The 17,801-nt window shown below is 47.3% G+C and overlaps 1 protein-coding gene across 3 annotated transcripts in view; it reads left to right on the plus strand.

The window, feature by feature from the left end:
* Nucleotides 1–17,801, plus strand: part of acads (acyl-CoA dehydrogenase short chain) — a 21,951-nt gene continuing 4,150 nt past the window's right edge. The window contains exons 1-10 of one of the 3 annotated variants that reach the window (XM_083793841.1): nucleotides 1–107; nucleotides 3,030–3,190; nucleotides 4,509–4,547; nucleotides 5,916–6,026; nucleotides 9,730–9,841; nucleotides 10,562–10,713; nucleotides 14,406–14,576; nucleotides 15,456–15,593; nucleotides 16,532–16,627; nucleotides 17,402–17,458. In XM_083793841.1, the coding sequence (XP_083649967.1) occupies nucleotides 80–107; nucleotides 3,030–3,190; nucleotides 4,509–4,547; nucleotides 5,916–6,026; nucleotides 9,730–9,841; nucleotides 10,562–10,713; nucleotides 14,406–14,576; nucleotides 15,456–15,593; nucleotides 16,532–16,627; nucleotides 17,402–17,458 (1,065 nt within the window). In that variant the 5' untranslated portion in view covers nucleotides 1–79. Of the gene's footprint in view, nucleotides 108–3,029; nucleotides 3,191–4,508; nucleotides 4,548–5,876; nucleotides 6,027–9,729; nucleotides 9,842–10,561; nucleotides 10,714–10,827; nucleotides 10,844–14,405; nucleotides 14,577–15,455; nucleotides 15,594–16,531; nucleotides 16,628–17,401; nucleotides 17,459–17,801 lie in introns of all 3 variants that reach the window. The other 2 variants (XM_083793842.1, XM_083793840.1) reach the window with 2 other exon arrangements.

Raw genomic sequence — 17,801 nt, forward strand, 5'->3', positions numbered from 1 at the left:
TGTGTGTGTGTGACAGTTCGCTGCATGAGTTGTGTTTCCACATTACTAACTACTAAACTTACACTCAAGTCCAGGAGAAATGGCGGCGCTTTTCAAGGCGAGGAAAGGTCAGTAGTATTTATTAAATATAATACTAATAATCTCTCTTCATGACTTCATTATTATTGCTTCACAAACTCACACAGACATCTCGCAGCGTCAAACTGTCTGCAGAACTGGGCTCTGGTTCTATTCGCTGCTCGGCGCTCACATCCGGCCTAGAGCCCGCCCACTGCACACGGTGCTTTCCACGCACACACACTTAACAGCTTCCGTATCCGCTCTAGAACCGGATCTGCAGGTATTTGCACATTGAATCGACCCCCCCCGCCCTCCCCGGTCTAACGATAACATGTAATGATCTATTCTACACCCCTGGTCATCTGAGGGTTTAGCTACAGTCTGCACACATTGTGGCCATTATTGACATTGATTCAATGTTTCATTTTGTAGTAGCCGAAATCTTTAGCCGTTACATTTAAAGAGTGTTATGCTAATTCGGTGAAGTATTGAGCTTGTGTTTGTATGGCTATATAGCTTCCTTTATAATACCTCCATGGTGAATGCTTTATTATTATGCTTATAGAATACACATCGAAGAAACACTGTAGACAGACACACATAGTTTAGTAAAAAAAGCCTTTCCTTATTTATAACGCCAGGATGTGATTATTGTAAGGTAAGATTTGAGCTAACTCATGCTACAGTCAACTAACTGGGACAGAGGTTAGTATGATGATAGGGACATGCCCTTTCACCCAGATATAGCCACACATGGTTAGCGATGAATATAGTTCAACAATTGCATTAAACGTCCACTGTCCACTACTCCACTTGAATGTAGTTTGTTTTGTTTGATCATTTAAGTCAGTGCCGGTGTCTGGCCTAATTATGGGACACTAATTATTAAGGACACCCATTTAAAAAGATATGCCAGGGACAAGATTTTTATATTATATTGACAGCCCATTGATCCAAATTGAAATTTCCGATCTGCTTGTCTTAAACGACGTTAAACTCACCAACAGTGCAGCTGTGTAGGCCAAGCTTGAATTATCCTCTTTCAATCTGCAAAGCGTGTGTTTGTTTCATTAAAATCCACCGTAGAGACATGTTAAATAATGTTATGAATATGATGAGCTACTTTCTGTCAAGAAATTCCATGGAGTTTGGAAGCACTCGTCGAAGGCACTGCCCTGCATACCACCTGTTTATAATTTGCACATAATGCAGGAGGCAGCTGGAGAAGGCAACGCATTCATAATGAAAACGAGCGCTTCCAAACTCCAATCACCTGTGCAGAACGTCTTGACATAAAGTAGAGTAGAGTTTATTTATTTTGGTCATCATAACAAATCAATACAGTGCCTGCTTTTTTTTTTTGCAAAAGAAACATTGACCAAAAAGGTGTAGGCTGAAGCCTAAGCTTATAGTGCCTTTACCCTTCTAACAGATAAATGGCTTTCAGAGGGAAAAGAATACAACAAAGCAAACAGAAGGGGAAAGAAAACAAGAAAACAAACATAACATAACATAAAACAAAAACAAAGACAGACAGGACAATACAGTTAACAGGAACAAGACAAACAAGAACAAAACAAAAACAGAAAACAAAACATCATATCAATGTTCTATATGTATCTACTATTTTTAATCTATACATTTTTTTTATTTTTTTAAATTGTACTACAGTTTTTTAGTTCGTCATCCTAATCCATTCCACAGCTTGACCCCTCTGACCGATATGCACCTCTCTCTGATGTTTATTCTATTCTGACCTGAGATCAGATTCATACGAGGTTTCCACTGGACACACACTGGTCTGATTATTCTAGCATTTGTTTGTTTGGATATGGAAGTGCCTCTTAGGTTGTAAGTAGCTCTCTACGGTGGATTTTTTTATGAAACAAACGCTTTGCAGATTGAAAGAGGATAATTCAAGCTTTTCGCACAGCTGGAACAACATATTTTCAGATGGGGGGTCTAGCGGCCAAATAGGCCTACAGATCATTCTTGGGGTCTGTAACCGAGACCGAGCTATGGTCTAGTTATCGGGGAGGATGCCGAAGAGATATAACTGGATAATCTATCTCTTTGGGCGCAGGGTCAGTAGTGAGGTCTTGATATGGTCTACTACTTCTCGCTCTATTCCTTTCTTCCAGTGAATCCTGTGTAGGCATCAGTATTTATAGTTTTGGGATGTCGAGAGTGATGTCACTCCTGACGTCCTGGTTGTGATGTCAGAGAAATATTGAGCACCACCACTGATATAGAATCATAGGTATTTCAGAAAACTGTCAGGATTTAGAAGACATTTTTTTTAAATTTTGACATCAGGCCTAAAATAAATCTAGTGTGGCAATAAATGCATGTGGCAACTGTTGACGTGATGTTTCTAACGGGCTTCAGTGTTGTTTTTGGCAGCACATTTCTATTTTAGTTTTAGTCATTAGTCTCCTGAATAGTTTTCACTTAGTCTTAGTCACATTTCAGTCACCTGGAATGTATTGGTGTTAGTTCGATTTTAGTCGACTAAATCTACGGGCGATTTAGTCGACTAAAATGTATTTTTGCGGGCCTTGTTGCCGTCATAATGACTTATTTTACACTTGCTGAACATAGCCGATCTACAAGCTCACAACGCGTCGCGCTGCGACGCGTTGTGAGCTTGTAGATCGGCTATGTTCAGCAAGTGTAAAATGACTTATAGTGGATCTCTTGTCCACTAGTCCCTTCCTAACATTTTAGTCTAGTTTTTATTTGTTGACGAAATTGTCAGTATATTTAGTCTTAGTTTATGGGTTACAGACCCATAAGGGTCCATTTGGTTCCTAACTATCATTTAGCTGGGGGGGACCCCCTGGCTGGAACTCCCTCAAGGACCCCCCCCCCCCTGGGGGTCCCTGGACCGGACCCCACTGCTGTATAAGACGCTCTGGGATGTGAACGTCTGCTAAATGCCTATCCATTGTCCCCTGGTTCTCTTCCAGCGGTGGGTCTGTGTGTGAGTGGCTGTAGAGGTCTGAGCGCGCTGGCCGAGCTCCCAGAGATCCACCAGATGCTGAGGCAGACCTGCAGAGACTACGCAGACCGGGAGCTGGCCCCCATCGCCGCCAAGCTGGACAGAGAGCACCTGTACCCCGCCAAACAGGTATTGTAGGAGCCAAAATATACATTTTGTTTGTTTATTCTATTTGTTTATTTTTTCCCCACGCTTGGGTTTTCGATGTGCCACAGCCCTTACCTGGTTGATGAGCTCCTGCTGTGTGTCTGCTAATCATTTTACTTATGTAAGCTGTGTGTCTGGGCAGTGGCATTCAGTGAGAGAATGGGGGTGAGCTCTAGGCTCAATATTTTCTGTTGACCGTTTATCTTTTGATCGTTTATACCAACAGAGTACGTTTTCATTTATCAACATTTTCAGTACGTTCTTGGACCTTGTTTATTTGTCAATAAATCTAAAACTACAATAAGAACCTTTCTGGATTTGATTGAAACGCGTCATACAGTTCCTGCCGACAGCTCAGCCTCATAGCACTACTACTATTTGATTTGATGGGAAGAAGTAGTCGCTACAACAGGTACTGTTACTGTTATTAAAGAACGCCTGTACCCCGCCAAACAGGTACCTACTGATACTGTAATACTATCACATAGAAAAACATCACAATACATCAGAAGATCAGGAAAATAAAAACTAAAAGGTGAATTACAATTACATAGGTTCATTACAAATAAAAAGCTAAGACAAATTTTTCAAAACGATCCTCTTATCGGACGGGGTCCCCAAAACGATCCTCTTATCGTGGGGTCCCTAGCTGGCATATCTTCTCAAATTGGGGTCACTCCGCAGCCTAATCAATGTCGATTTGGGGGGGGGGGGGGGGTCCATGACATGAAAAAGTCCTAGGATGGATGGAGTGGCCGGATGAGAAGCCTGCTCTGACCACGAGCTGTTTTCCTTCTCTTTTCTTTTAATATATATTTTTTATCCCACGATTTTGTAACCCATTTTTCACCCTTGTGTCAATCATCTAATGTGATCCTGGGCTCTACACACCCTCCACCAACCTGGGGATAGCAACGGACTTGAACTCATGCTTCCTTCATGCCTGAGTGTCCAAGTTGCTCCTTTACACCTGACAGGGGGGAGTTTCCCTGGTTGGACGTAGCGTGGAAGGAACACGTTATTCCAACCAGTTCCTTTCCCCTCCATCAGGCGCCCCGGCTGGCCAGGGGGAGGCAGTTTAGAGACCAGGATTACTGCATGTTTTTTGTGAGGGCTGTTTTCCCTCCCCAGGTACAGGAGCTGGGTGTCATGGGGGTGATGAAGATGAGCTGTTTTCCCTTCCCCAGGTCCAGGAGCTGGGTGCCATGGGGGTGATGGTGATGATGAGCTGTTTTCCTTCCCCAGGTACAGGAGCTGGGTGCCATGGGGGTGATGATGATGAGCTGTTTTCCCTCCCCAGGTCCAGGAGCTGGGTGTCATGGGGGTGATGGCCATCGAGGTGCCATGGGGGTGATGGTAATGAGCTGTTTTCCTTCCCCAGGTACAGGAGCTGGGTGCCATGGGGGTGATGGTGATGAGCTGGGTGCCATGGGGGTGATGATGAGCTGTTTTCCTTCCCCAGGTCCAGGAGCTGGGTGCCATGGGGGTGATGGTGAGCTGTTTTCCTCCCCAGGTACAGGAGCTGGGTGCCATGGGGGTGATGGTGGTGAGCTGTTTTCCTCCCCAGGTACAGGAGCTGGGTGCCATGGGGGTGATGATGATGAGCTGTTTTCCTTTCCCAGGTACAGGAGCTGGGTGCCATGGGGGTGATGGTGATGAGCTGTTTCCCTTCTCCAGGTACAGGAGCTGGGTGCCATGGGGGTGATTGTGATGAGCTGTTTTCCCTTCCCCAGGTACAGGAGCTGGGTGCCATGGGGGTGATGGTGATGAGCTGTTTCCCTTCTCCAGGTACAGGAGCTGGGTGCCATGGGGGTGATGGTGATGAGCTGTTTTCCTTCCCCAGGTCCAGGAGCTGGGTGCCATGGGGGTGATGGTGATGAGCTGTTTTCCTTCCCCAGGTACAGGAGCTGGGTGCCATGGGGGTGATGGTGGTGAGCTGTTTTCCTCCCCAGGTACAGGAGCTGGGTGCCATGGGGGTGATGGTGATGAGCTGTTTTCCCTCCCCAGGTCCAGGAGCTGGGTGCCATGGGGGTGATGGTGGTGAGCTGTTTTCCTCCCCAGGTACAGGAGCTGGGTGCCATGGGGGTGATGAAGATGAGCTGTTTTCCTTCTCCAGGTACAGGAGCTGGGTGCCATGGGGGTGATGAAGATGAGCTGTATTCCCTTCTCCAGGTACAGGAGCTGGGTGCCATGGGGGTGATGGTGATGAGCTGTTTTCCCTCCCCAGGTACAGGAGCTGGGTGCCATGGGGGTGATGAAGATGAGCTGTTTTCCTTCTCCAGGTCCAGGAGCTGGGTGCCATGGGGGTGATGATGATGAGCTGTTTTCCTTTCCCAGGTACAGGAGCTGGGTGCCATGGGGGTGATGGTGATGAGCTGTTTCCCTTCTCCAGGTACAGGAGCTGGGTGCCATGGGGGTGATTGTGATGAGCTGTTTTCCCTTCCCCAGGTACAGGAGCTGGGTGCCATGGGGGTGATGGTGATGAGCTGTTTCCCTTCTCCAGGTACAGGAGCTGGGTGTCATGGGGGTGATGATGATGAGCTGTTTTCCCTTCCCCAGGTCCAGGAGCTGGGTGCCATGGGGGTGATGATGATGAGCTGTTTTCCCTTCCCCAGGTACAGGAGCTGGGTGCCATGGGCGTGATGATGAGCTGTTTTCCCTTCCCCAGGTCCAGGAGCTGGGTGCCATGGGCGTGATGGCCATCGAGGTGCCCGAGGAGCTGGGCGGGGCTGGGATGGACTACCTGGCGTACAGCCTGGTCATGGAGGAGATCAGCAGAGGGTGTGCCAGCACGGGAGTCGTGGTGTCTGTTAACAACGTACGTACTGTACACTGTCTATCGGAGGATGATGAAGATGAAGATGATGATGATGATGATGATGATGGGGGAATGGGTACTTACTTAAATTCTTACTAAAAATATATTCGACCCATTCTTGACATTATTCTGGTAGAGTGTCTCTGCTCTAGCAGTCGCTTTATCGCCTTTAACCCATTCTGACCTGAGATCAGATTCATACGAGGTTTCCACTGGACACACACACACACACTGGTCTGATTGACCCATTCTGACCTGAGATCAGATTCATACGAGGTTTCCACTGGACACACACACACTGGTCTGATTGACCCATTCTGACCTGAGATCAGATTCTATAAAAATGTCAGTCGTTCTTCGATTTTTCAAAAATAGCAGACCTACAAGCTCGTAGCGCGCCACTCGGTGGCGCGCTACGAGCTTGTAGATCTGCTATTTTTCAATAGCTAAAGCATAGCCTAATGCTAACACCAAAAGCGGTTCCTGCCCAAAATGGGTTAAAGGGTTGGAAAACTCCACCATTACGTCAGTGGCGGTGGTGATCAGCTATCACCGCGCGGACACAGACCCATCTCTCTGTTTTTACTATCAGACAAGTCTTTATCACGCCGTTCACTGATTGGTCTAGAAGGTGGGTAAACCACAGGGGGAGGCGGGGTCAATCCTTAAGGACATCACCGCGAGTATGATGGCCTCGACTCCTATCACCAAAAACTGGAGTACAGTATGAGCCTTTACTGTACTTAACCCATTCTGGACGGGAACCCCGCCCCTGTTGGTGTTTTAACCCATTCTGACCTGAGATCAGATTCATACGAGGTTTCCACAGGACACACACTGGTCTGATGAACCCATTCTGACCTGAGATCAGATTCTAAAAATGTCAGTCGTTCTTCGATTTAAAAAAAATAGCAGACCTACAAGCTCGTAGCGCGCCACTCGGTGGCGTGCTATGAGCTTGTAGATCTGCTATTTTTCAATAGCGAAAGCATAACATGATGCTGACACCAAAATGGGTTCCCGTTCAGAATGGGTTAAACAAATGGCAGATCTACAAGCTTGCTATGTCGGAAAACATTTGGTGGAAATAGATCTACAACATTGATCTTGAGTGGCTAAGGTTGTAGATGGCTTAATTTTGGCAAATAGGATTTTGTGTAGAGAGGGAAAACAATTAGGGAACTGTGTGTGTGTGTGTGTGTGTGTGTGTGTGTGTGTGTGTGTGTGTGTGTGTGTGTGTGTGTGTGTGTGTGTGTGTGTGTGTGTGTGTGTGTGTGTGTGTGTGTGTGTGTGTGTGTGTGTGTGGTCAACACATGTGTGTGTACAGTATCCACTCTACTGTATCTCATCTACTCTACATATTGTTGACCCCTGGGGGCCCTCTGATGGTCAACGCGGTTATATGGGGTGTAAGTGGTTAAAGGTTGTACAAAAGATTAGTACAGTAAAGTGATTTACTGTACTAATTTAATTCTCTAAAATGAGCTGACCCCATTCAGGACGGGAACCCCTTTTGGTGTTTACCGAGTGCCGCGCTACGAGCTTGTAGATCTGCTTTTTTTTTTTTATTGTGAAAATGTGGTGCAAATATTTGAATATATATATTATTTCAGAGCGAACGTTTTTAACTCAAATCTTTGCTTCTGGGGGGTTTCTGGAACAACATATTTTCAGATGGGGGTCCGTGGCCAAATACAGATCATTCCGGGGGTCCTTCACGTGACACGGGTTGAGCACCACTCATATAGAGCGGCGCAGTCCCTCCCCCTTTCAGAACAACGAACGGCCCAGGAAATGACAGTTTTTATTTAATTTATTTAAAGACCTTTTAACCCATTCTGACCTGAGATCAGATTCATACGAGGTTTCCGCCGGACACACACTGGTCTGATGAACCCATTCTGACCTGAGATCAGATTCTAAAAATGTCAGTCGCTCTTTGATTTTTCTAAAATAGCAGACCTACAAGCTTGTATCGCGCCACTCGGTGGCGCGATATGAGCTTGTAGATCTGATGCTGACACCAAAATGGGTGCCCGGTCAGAATGGGTTTTAAGCGTCGTACGAAGCCAACTCTTGTCGTGACAAATCATGACAACACACACAATATTTTGGACCAAACAAAGAATTAGAAAGTAGAAGAAAACGGCAGGTTACAACACTTTTTTAGTTGTTTTTCTTCTTTGTAATTATTTGTTTGGTCCAAAATATTGTGTGTGTTGTCATGATTTGTCACGACAAGAGTTGGCTTCGTACGACGCTTAAAAGGTCTTTAAATAAATTAAATAAGAACTGCCTATGGGAAAAATGCATTGGGATTCATTTCCTGGGCCGTTCGTTGTTCTGAAAGGGGGAGGGACTGCGACGCTCTATAGAAACACAGGTTTTTCAGAAAACTGTCAGGGATTTAGAAGACTTTTACATTTCGACGTCAGGCCTAAAAATGTGTTAAAGGTTGCATTATTACAGTAAAGTGATGTAATTCTCTGAACGGAGCTGACCTGACCTAGTAGCAGCAGAAATAGCATGTTCATACACATTACTCTCCTTTCTTCTGTTTGCTCCCAGTCCATTCATCAATCCATCAATCAATCAATCAATTTATGATTGATTCTATTAGTCGGTCAAATCATCCATCAATCCAGAAATCCAAACAATGAATCCATATTGTATATTTAGTCTTGTACTCTTAAAAAGCTTTTAACCCATTCTGACCTGAGATCAGATTCTAAAAATGTCTGTTTGAAAATGACGTTTCTATGTCAGCGGTTCTTCGATTTTTCAAAAATAGCAGACCTACAAGCTCGTGAGCTATGAGCTTGTAGATCTGCTATTTTTCAATAGCTAAAGCATAACATAGTGCTAACACCGAAATGGGTTCCCAAAATGAATAGTAATAACCTGTTGCCTATAGTGAGAGTACCTCTTTACACCGACTGGCTTTCATCAGCAACAATGATGAGGAAACGAGGACCGTTCAAAAGTTAACCCATTTAGGACAGATTTTAAAAATATATATGCCTCCCCCCCCCCCCCCCCCCCCCATCTGAAAATATGTTGTTCCAGCCTAGGGACCCCAACCCAGAAGCAAAGATTGTAGTTTTCACGAAAAAAAAAAAAATTGCAGACCTACAAGCTCGTAGCGCTGCACTCGGTGCCGCGCTACGAGCTTGTAGATCTGCATCTTCATCAAACCAGAAAGTTATGCGTGCCAAAAAATTACTTTCTAGCCTTGACAGCTCAGACATCCACACAGAAAAGTCCAATATGATCGCATTAAACGACGTTAAACAACATTAAACTCACTTTGCCCCTCGATTTGCCCCTCGATTTGCATGGTTTCGCAATGCGCATACCAAACTGTAGTATTTATAGTAGATAACAGTTATTATCACAATTTGAAATAGTGCTACCTATGTTGGCACAGGCACTTTGAAACAGTGTCCTGCAGTCGGTGTGATTGTTGTCTGTGCAGTCTAACATTGTATTGTGTGTGTGTGTGTGTGTGTGTGTGTGTGTGTGTGTGTGTGTGTGTGTGTGTGTGTGTGTGTGTGTGTGTGTGTGTGTGTGTGTGTGTGTGTGTGTGTGTGTGTGTGTGTGTGTGTGTGTGTGTGTGTGTGTGTGTGTGTGTGTGTGTGTGTGTGTGCGTGCGTGCGTGCGTGCGTGCGTGCGTGCGTGCGTGCGTGTGTGTGTGTGTGTGCAGTCCCTCTACATCGGGCCCATATTGAAGAACGGCTCAGAGGAACAGAAACAGCAGTGGATCACGCCCTTCACCACGGGGGAGAAAGTGGGCTGCTTCGCCCTCAGTGAACCGGGTCAGAACTCAGAACCCACACACACACGTTGTCCTTGTTTATTGTGTTATGATTATATTTGCAAATTATTTCATTTTGCAGACTGGAAATCAGATCTACAAGCTCATAGCGCGCCACCGAGTGGCGCGCTACGAGCTTGTAGGTCTGCTATTTTTGAAAAACCGAAGAACGACTGACATAGAAACATAGCTTTTTCAGAAAACTGTCAGGATGTAGAAGAACATTTTGTAGAATCTGATCAGAATGGGTTAAAAGGCAACCGGCCAGTTCCACGTGCTATAGGTGCCCTTTTTTTTTCACTTGAGCACCTGCCCCTCTAACCCATTCTGAACGGGAACCCATTTTGGTGTTGGCATCATGTTACGCTTTAGCTATTGAAAAATAGCAGACCTACAAGCTCGTATCGCGCCACCGAGTGGCGCGATACGAGCTTGTAGGTCTGCTATTTTTGAAAAATCGAAGAACGACTGACATTTTTAGAATCTGATCTCAGGTCAGAATGGGTTAATCAGACCAGTGTGTGTCCAGTGGAAACCTCGTATGAATCTGATCTCAGGTCAGGATGGGCTAAATGTCTGTGCACGCCACTGACCGTCCCGTGTGTGTGTGTGTGTGTGTGTGTGTGTGTGTGTGTGTGTGTGTGTGTGTGTGTGTGTGTGTGTGTGTGTGTGTGTGTGTGTGTGTGTGTGTGTGTGTGTGTGTGTGTGTGTCTCTCTCCAGGTAACGGCAGCGACGCGGGCGCCGCCTCCACCACGGCGAGGCAGGAGGGAGAGGAGTGGGTTCTGAACGGAACCAAGGCCTGGATCACCAACAGCTGGGACGCCTCGGCTACCGTGGTGTTCGCCACCACCGACAAGTCCCTCAAACACAAGGTGACGCTACCGCTACCTCCGCTACCGTGGTGTTCGCCACCATGGACAAGTCGCTCAAACACAAGGTGACGCTACCGCTACCTCCGCTACCGTGGTGTTCGCCACCACGGACAGGTCGCTCAAACACAAGGTGACGCTTTGTTACTACCGTGGTGTTCGCCACCACGGACAAGTCGCTCAAACACAAGGTGACGCTTTGTTACTACCGTGGTGTTCGCCACCACGGACAAGTCGCTTGTTCGCCACCACGGACAAGTCGCTCAAACACAAGGTGACGCTCCGTTACCGTGGTGTTCGCCACCACGGACAAGTCGCTCAAACACAAGGTGACGCTTTGTTACCGTGGTGTTCGCCACCACGGACAAGTCGCTTGTTCGCCACCACGGACAAGTCGCTCAAACACAAGGTGACGCTTTGTTACCGTGGTGTTCGCCACCACGGACAAGACGCTCAAACACAAGGTGACGCTTTGTTACTACCGTGGTGTTCGCCACCACGGACAAGTCGCTTGTTCGCCACCACGGACAAGTCGCTCAAACACAAGGTGACGCTCCGTTACCGTGGTGTTCGCCACCACGGACAAGTCGCTCAAACACAAGGTGACGCTTTGTTACCGTGGTGTTCGCCACCACGGACAAGTCGCTTGTTCGCCACCACGGACAAGTCGCTCAAACACAAGGTGACGCTCCGTTACCGTGGTGTTCGCCACCACGGACAAGACGCTCAAACACAAGGTGACGCTTTGTTACCGTGGTGTTCGCCACCACGGACAAGACGCTCAAACACAAGGTGACGCTACCGCTACCTCCGCTACCGTGGTGTTCGCCACCACCGACAAGTCGCTCAAACACAAGGTGACGCTTTGTTACCGTGGTGTTCGCCACCACGGACAAGTCGCTCAAACACAAGGTGACGCTACCGCTACCTCCGCTACCGTGGTGTTCGCCACCACCGACAAGTCGCTCAAACACAAGGTGACGCTTTGTTACCGTGGTGTTCGCCACCACGGACAAGACGCTCAAACACAAGGTGACGCTACCGCTACCTCCGCTACCGTGGTGTTCGCCACCACCGACAAGTCGCTCAAACACAAGGTGACGCTTTGTTACCGTGGTGTTCGCCACCACCGACAAGTCGCTCAAACACAAGGTGACGCTTTGTTTTACCGTGGTGTTCGCCACCACGGACAAGTCGCTCAAACACAAGGTGACGCTTTGTTTCTACCGTGGTGTTCGCCACCACGGACAAGTCGCTCAAACACAAGGTGACGCTCCGTTACCGTGGTGTTCGCCACCACCGACAAGTCGCTCAAACACAAGGTGACGCTTTGTTTTACCGTGGTGTTCGCCACCACGGACAAGTCGCTCAAACACAAGGTGACGCTTTGTTTTACCGTGGTGTTCGCCACCACGGACAAGTCGCTCAAACACAAGGTGACGCTTTGTTTCTACCGTGGTGTTCGCCACCACGGACAAGTCGCTCAAACACAAGGTGACGCTTTGTTTCTACCGTGGTGTTCGCCACCACGGACAAGTCGCTCAAACACAAGGTGACGCTCCGTTACCGTGGTGTTCGCCACCACCGACAAGTCGCTCAAACACAAGGTGACGCTTTGTTTTACCGTGGTGTTCGCCACCACGGACAAGTCGCTCAAACACAAGGTGACGCTTTGTTTTACCGTGGTGTTCGCCACCACGGACAAGTCGCTCAAACACAAGGTGACGCTTTGTTTTACCGTGGTGTTCGCCACCACCGACAAGTCGCTCAAACACAAGGTGACGCTTTGTTTTACCGTGGTGTTCGCCACCACGGACAAGTCGCTCAAACACAAGGTGACGCTTTGTTTCTACCGTGGTGTTCGCCACCACCGACAAGTCGCTCAAACACAAGGTGACGCTTTGTTTACCGTGGTGTTCGCCACCACGGACAAGTCGCTCAAACACAAGGTGACGCTTTGTTTTGGGCGTTTGTTTGTTTTCAAACGGTTTATCGTTCATCATCACGGCAGTGTTGTTTTCGTCGACTAAAACTAAGACGAAGAATGTTCGTCGACTACATTTTTCCACTGAAGAAAACTAAATGGTAACTAAATGAAAACTAAGCTATGATGACTAAAACTAAGACTAAATATATTTACAATTTCGTCTGCAAATAAAAACTAGACTAAAATGTTAGTAAGGGGCTAGTGGACAAGAGATCCAGTCATTTTACACTTGGTTTCAAGTGTGAAATATGTCATTACGACGGCATCAAGGCCCGCCAAAATCAACCGTAGATTTAGTCGACTAAAATCTTATGAAGTTTAGTCGACTAAAACTAGACTTAACACTAACACATTCCAGGTGACTAAAATGTGACTAAAACTAAGTGAAAACTATTCAGGATGACTAAAACTAAACTAAAATAGAAATTTGCTGCCAAAAACAACACTGGTCCTCACCATGCAGTGTTCATATAGTGAAAAATGGGGGCTATGGGGCGTGGAGACGGGGGGCTATGGGGGGTGGGGGCTATGGGGCGTGGAGACGGCCTTTCCACTCTCTCTTTTCTCTGAAACTACACGGCGCTGTCTGTGGGTTTTGATCAGATCGGCGATGTTCGGAGGTCATCTCTGATATAGTCCGGTGAATATTGGCGTTTTCTGGAGCAAGGATGGGCCTCGTATGTTGCTCAATGTGTTAACCCATTCTGACCAGAGATCAGATTCATACGAGGTTTCCAATGGACACACACTGGTCTGTTTTGAAAAATAGCAGACCTACAAGCTTGTAGATCTGCTATTTTTTAATAGCTAAAGCATAGCTTGCTGTTTATCAGAAATTGACATTCAAAAGGAAAATCTAAGTTAATACTTTAATGCCTGGTCCTCTGTCCCCCTCTGGTCCTCCAGGGTATCAGTGCGTTCCTGGTGCCCCTACAACAGTACATTAATGCCTGGTCCTCTGCCCTCTGGTCCTCCAGGGTATCAGTGCGTTCCTGGTGCCCCTACAACAGTACATTAATGCCTGGTCCTCTGTCCCCCTCTGGTCCTCCAGGGTATCAGTGCGTTCCTGGTGCCCCTACAACAGTACATTAATGCCTGGTCCTCTGCCCTCTGGTCCTCCAGGGTATCAGTGCGTTCCTGGTGCCCCTACAACAGTACATTAATGCCTGGTCCTCTGTCCCCCTCTGGTCCTCCAGGGTATCAGTGCGTTCCTGGTGCCCCTACAACAGTACATTAATGCCTGGTCCTCTGTCCTCTCCTCCTCCAGGGTATCAGTGCGTTCCTGGTGTCCCTACAACAGTACATTAATGCCTGGTCCTCTGCCCCCCTCTGGTCCTCCAGGGTATCAGTGCGTTCCTGGTGCCCCTACAACAGTACATTAATGCCTGGTCCTCTGCCCCCCTCTGGTCCTCCAGGGTATCAGTGTGTTCCTGGTGTCCCTACAACAGTACATTAATGCCTGGTCCTCTGTCCTCTGGTCCTCCAGGGTATCAGTGCGTTCCTGGTGTCCCTACAACAGTACATTAATGCCTGGTCCTCTGCCCCCCTCTGGTCCTCCAGGGTATCAGTGCGTTCCTGGTGCCTCTACAACAGTACATTAATGCCTGGTCCTCTGCCCCCCTCTGGTCCTCCAGGGTATCAGTGCGTTCCTGGTGTCCATACAACAGTACATTAATGCCTGGTCCTCTGCCCCCCTCTGGTCCTCCAGGGTATCAGTGCGTTCCTGGTGCCCCTGCCACACCCGGGCCTCTCGCTGGGGAAGAAGGAGGACAAGCTGGGCATCCGAGGCTCGTCCACGGCCAACATCATCCTGGAGGACTGCCGGGTTCCCCTGGCCAACATGCTGGGGCCTCGTGGCGCCGGCTTCAAGATAGCCATGGTACTAATACTACGACGACGACTACTACGCACTGCTTCTTCTACCATGTTGTATGAATGAATATTAGTCTGGGCACCATTTTTATTTAGGGTATAATATGATCCTGTCGGGAGTGGATGATGATAATATCGTTACGTCATGTTGTAGTATTGTTTTGTAGTCGACAGGCAGGAACAACAGGCGGCGACTTTATTGAGTGAAAAGGAAAGGTTCCTTCCTTTTTTCTCAATAAAAGCTACAGGCTATACGAGAGCTGTCTACATTTTGGTGTTAGCATCATGTTATGCTTTAGCTATTGAAAAATAGCAGATGCTACGAGCTTGTAGGTCTGCTATTTTTGAAAAATCGAAGAACGACTGACATAGAAACATAGCTTTTTCAGAAAACTGTCAGGATGTAGAAGAACATTTATAGAATCTGATCTCAGGTCAGAATGGGTCTTTGATCATGTGTTGTGTTGGGTCTCTACAGCAGACCCTGGATCAGTGATAATGTGTTGTGTTGTGTCTTTACAGCAGACCCTGGATCAGTGGATCAGTGATAATGTGTTGTGTTGTGTCTCTACAGCAGACCCTGGATCAGTGGATCAGTGATAATGTATTGTGTTGTGTCTCTACAGCAAACCCTGGATCAGTGGATCAGTGATAATGTGTTGTGTTGTGTCTCTACAGCAGACCCTGGATCAGTGGATCAGTGATAATGTGTTGTGTTGTGTCTCTACAGCAGACCCTGGATCAGTGGATCAGTGATAATGTGTTGTGTTGTGTCTCTACAGCAGACCCTGGATCAGTGGATCAGTGATAATGTGTTGTGTTGGGTCTCTACAGCAGACCCTGGATCAGTGGATCAGTGATAATGTGTTGTGTTGGGTCTCTACAGCAGACCCTGGACAGTGGGCGTATCGGCATCGCGTCCCAGGCTCTGGGCATCGCCCAGGCGTCTCTGGACTGCGCCGCGGACTACGCCCACAAACGCACGGCGTTCGGCGCGCCCATCGGGAAGATGCAGGCCATCCAGGTAACCAATCAGATCTGTCAATAAGATGCAGGCCATCCAGGTAACCAATCAGATCTGTCAATAAGATGCAGGCCATCCAGAAAAATGTTCGTCGACTACCTTTTTTCACTGAAGAAAACTAAATGGAAACTAAATTAAAACTAAGCTATGATGACTAAAACTAAGACTAAATATACTGACAATTTCGTCAACAAATAATAACCAGACTAAAATGTTAGGAAGGGACTAGTGGACAACAGATCCACTATAAGTCATTTTACACTTGGTGTAAAATGACAATGCGTCGCGCTGCGACGCGTTGTGAGCTTGTAGATCGGCTATTTTCAGCAAGTGTAAAATAAGTAATTATGACAGCAACAAGGCCCGCAAAAATACATTTTAGTCGACTAAATTACCTGTAGATTTAGTCGACTAAAATCTTATGACATTTAGTCGACTAAAACTAGACTAAGACTAATACATTCCAGGTGACTAAAATGTGACTAAGTGAAAACTATTCAGGAGACTTATGACTAAAACTAAAATAGAAATTTGCTGCCAAAAACAACACTGGTACCAATGATCTGTCAACACGACCTCATCAAAGTTGCTGTTGTGAATTTAATATATTGTCAATTACTTCCATGAGAGGGAGAGAGGTGGTGGAGTTAGTTGTTTTTAGCAGACAACGCAGACAACGATATATGATAAATAATGCTAATTTATGTACGGCATACTCCAAAATAATAGTTTTGAGTCCAGTTTGTGTGAAAGGACTCGACGTTTAATAACATTCATTCTATACTTTGATGTAGTTCAAACTGGCCGACATGGCCGTGGCGGTGGAGAGCGCCCGTTAATAACATTCATTCTATACTTTGATGTAGTTCAAACTGGCCGACATGGCCGTGGCGGTGGAGAGCGCCCGTTAATAACATTCATTCTATACTTTGATGTAGTTCAAACTGGCCGACATGGCCGTGGCGGTGGAGAGCGCCCGTCTGCTGACCTGGAAGGCCGCCATGCTACGAGACGATAAGAGGCCCTTCACAAAGGTACCGAGTCACTGGTCGGAGAGTGGGTTTACTGCTCGACTGGTCGTACAGTCGACTGGTCGTACAGTCGACTGGTCGAGCAGTCGACTGGTCGTACAGTCGACTGGTCGAGCAGTCGACTGGTCGAGCAGTCGACTGGTCGTACAGTCGACTGGTCGAGCAGTCGACTGGTCGAGCAGTCGACTGGTCGAGCAGTCGACTCCGGTCGACTGGTCGACCGGTCGACTGGTCGTACAGTCGACTGGTCGAGCAGTCGACTGGTCGTACAGTCGACTGGTCGAGCAGTCGACTGGTCGTACAGTCGACTGGTCGAGCAGTCGACTGGTCGAGCAGTCGACTGGTCGTACAGTCGACTGGTCGAGCAGTCGACTGGTCGAGCAGTCGACTGGTCGAGCAGTCGACTCCGGTCGACTGGTCGACCGGTCGACTGGTCGAGCAGTCGACTGGTCGAGCAGTCGACTGGTCGACTGGTCGAGCAGTCGACTGGTTGAACAGTCGACTGGTTATACAGTCGACTAGTTGCTTAAAGCCCCTTAACCCATTTTGACCCGGGAACGATTCCGCAAATGTCTTCTAAATCCTGACTGTTTTCTTGAAAAAGCTATGTTTCCATGTCAGTCGTTTCCTTCGATTTTTCAAAAATAGCAGACCTACAAGCTCGTAGCGCGCCACTCGGTGATCTGCTATTTTTCAATAGCTAAAGCATAGCATAATGCTAACACCAAGCGTGTTGTGTTCATGCTGAGCTTCGTCTGTCCCTCTCTGACCTCACAGGAAGCAGCCATGGCCAAACTGGCAGCATCTGAAGCGGCCACGTACTGCGCACACCAGGTACAGTACCACTGCCCTATTCAAACAGCTGATATATACTGTACTGATGTATGTGTGTGTGTGTGTGTGTGCGTGTGTGTGACTGTGTGTGTGGGGGGGACTCCCTTATTTGCGGAGCCTGGGAGTCAATTGGCCAGAACATTAAAGGACCACTTCACCACTTTCCAACCTATCTTCATATAATAGGTCCTCACTAATAATCATGAAAAAATGGCACGATTTCTTTCTACTCAGTCTGTGTCTCATAGGAGGGCTGTGGGCAGTTTAGAAACAGTCTTCCAGTGACATCATCAGTTTTTTTAAACAATATTATTTTACAAAAATGTTTTTTCATTCTCGTGAG

This window comes from Protomyctophum parallelum (assembly GCF_964188405.1).
Source record: "Protomyctophum parallelum genome assembly, chromosome: 21".
Classification (NCBI taxonomy): domain Eukaryota; kingdom Metazoa; phylum Chordata; class Actinopteri; order Myctophiformes; family Myctophidae; genus Protomyctophum; species Protomyctophum parallelum.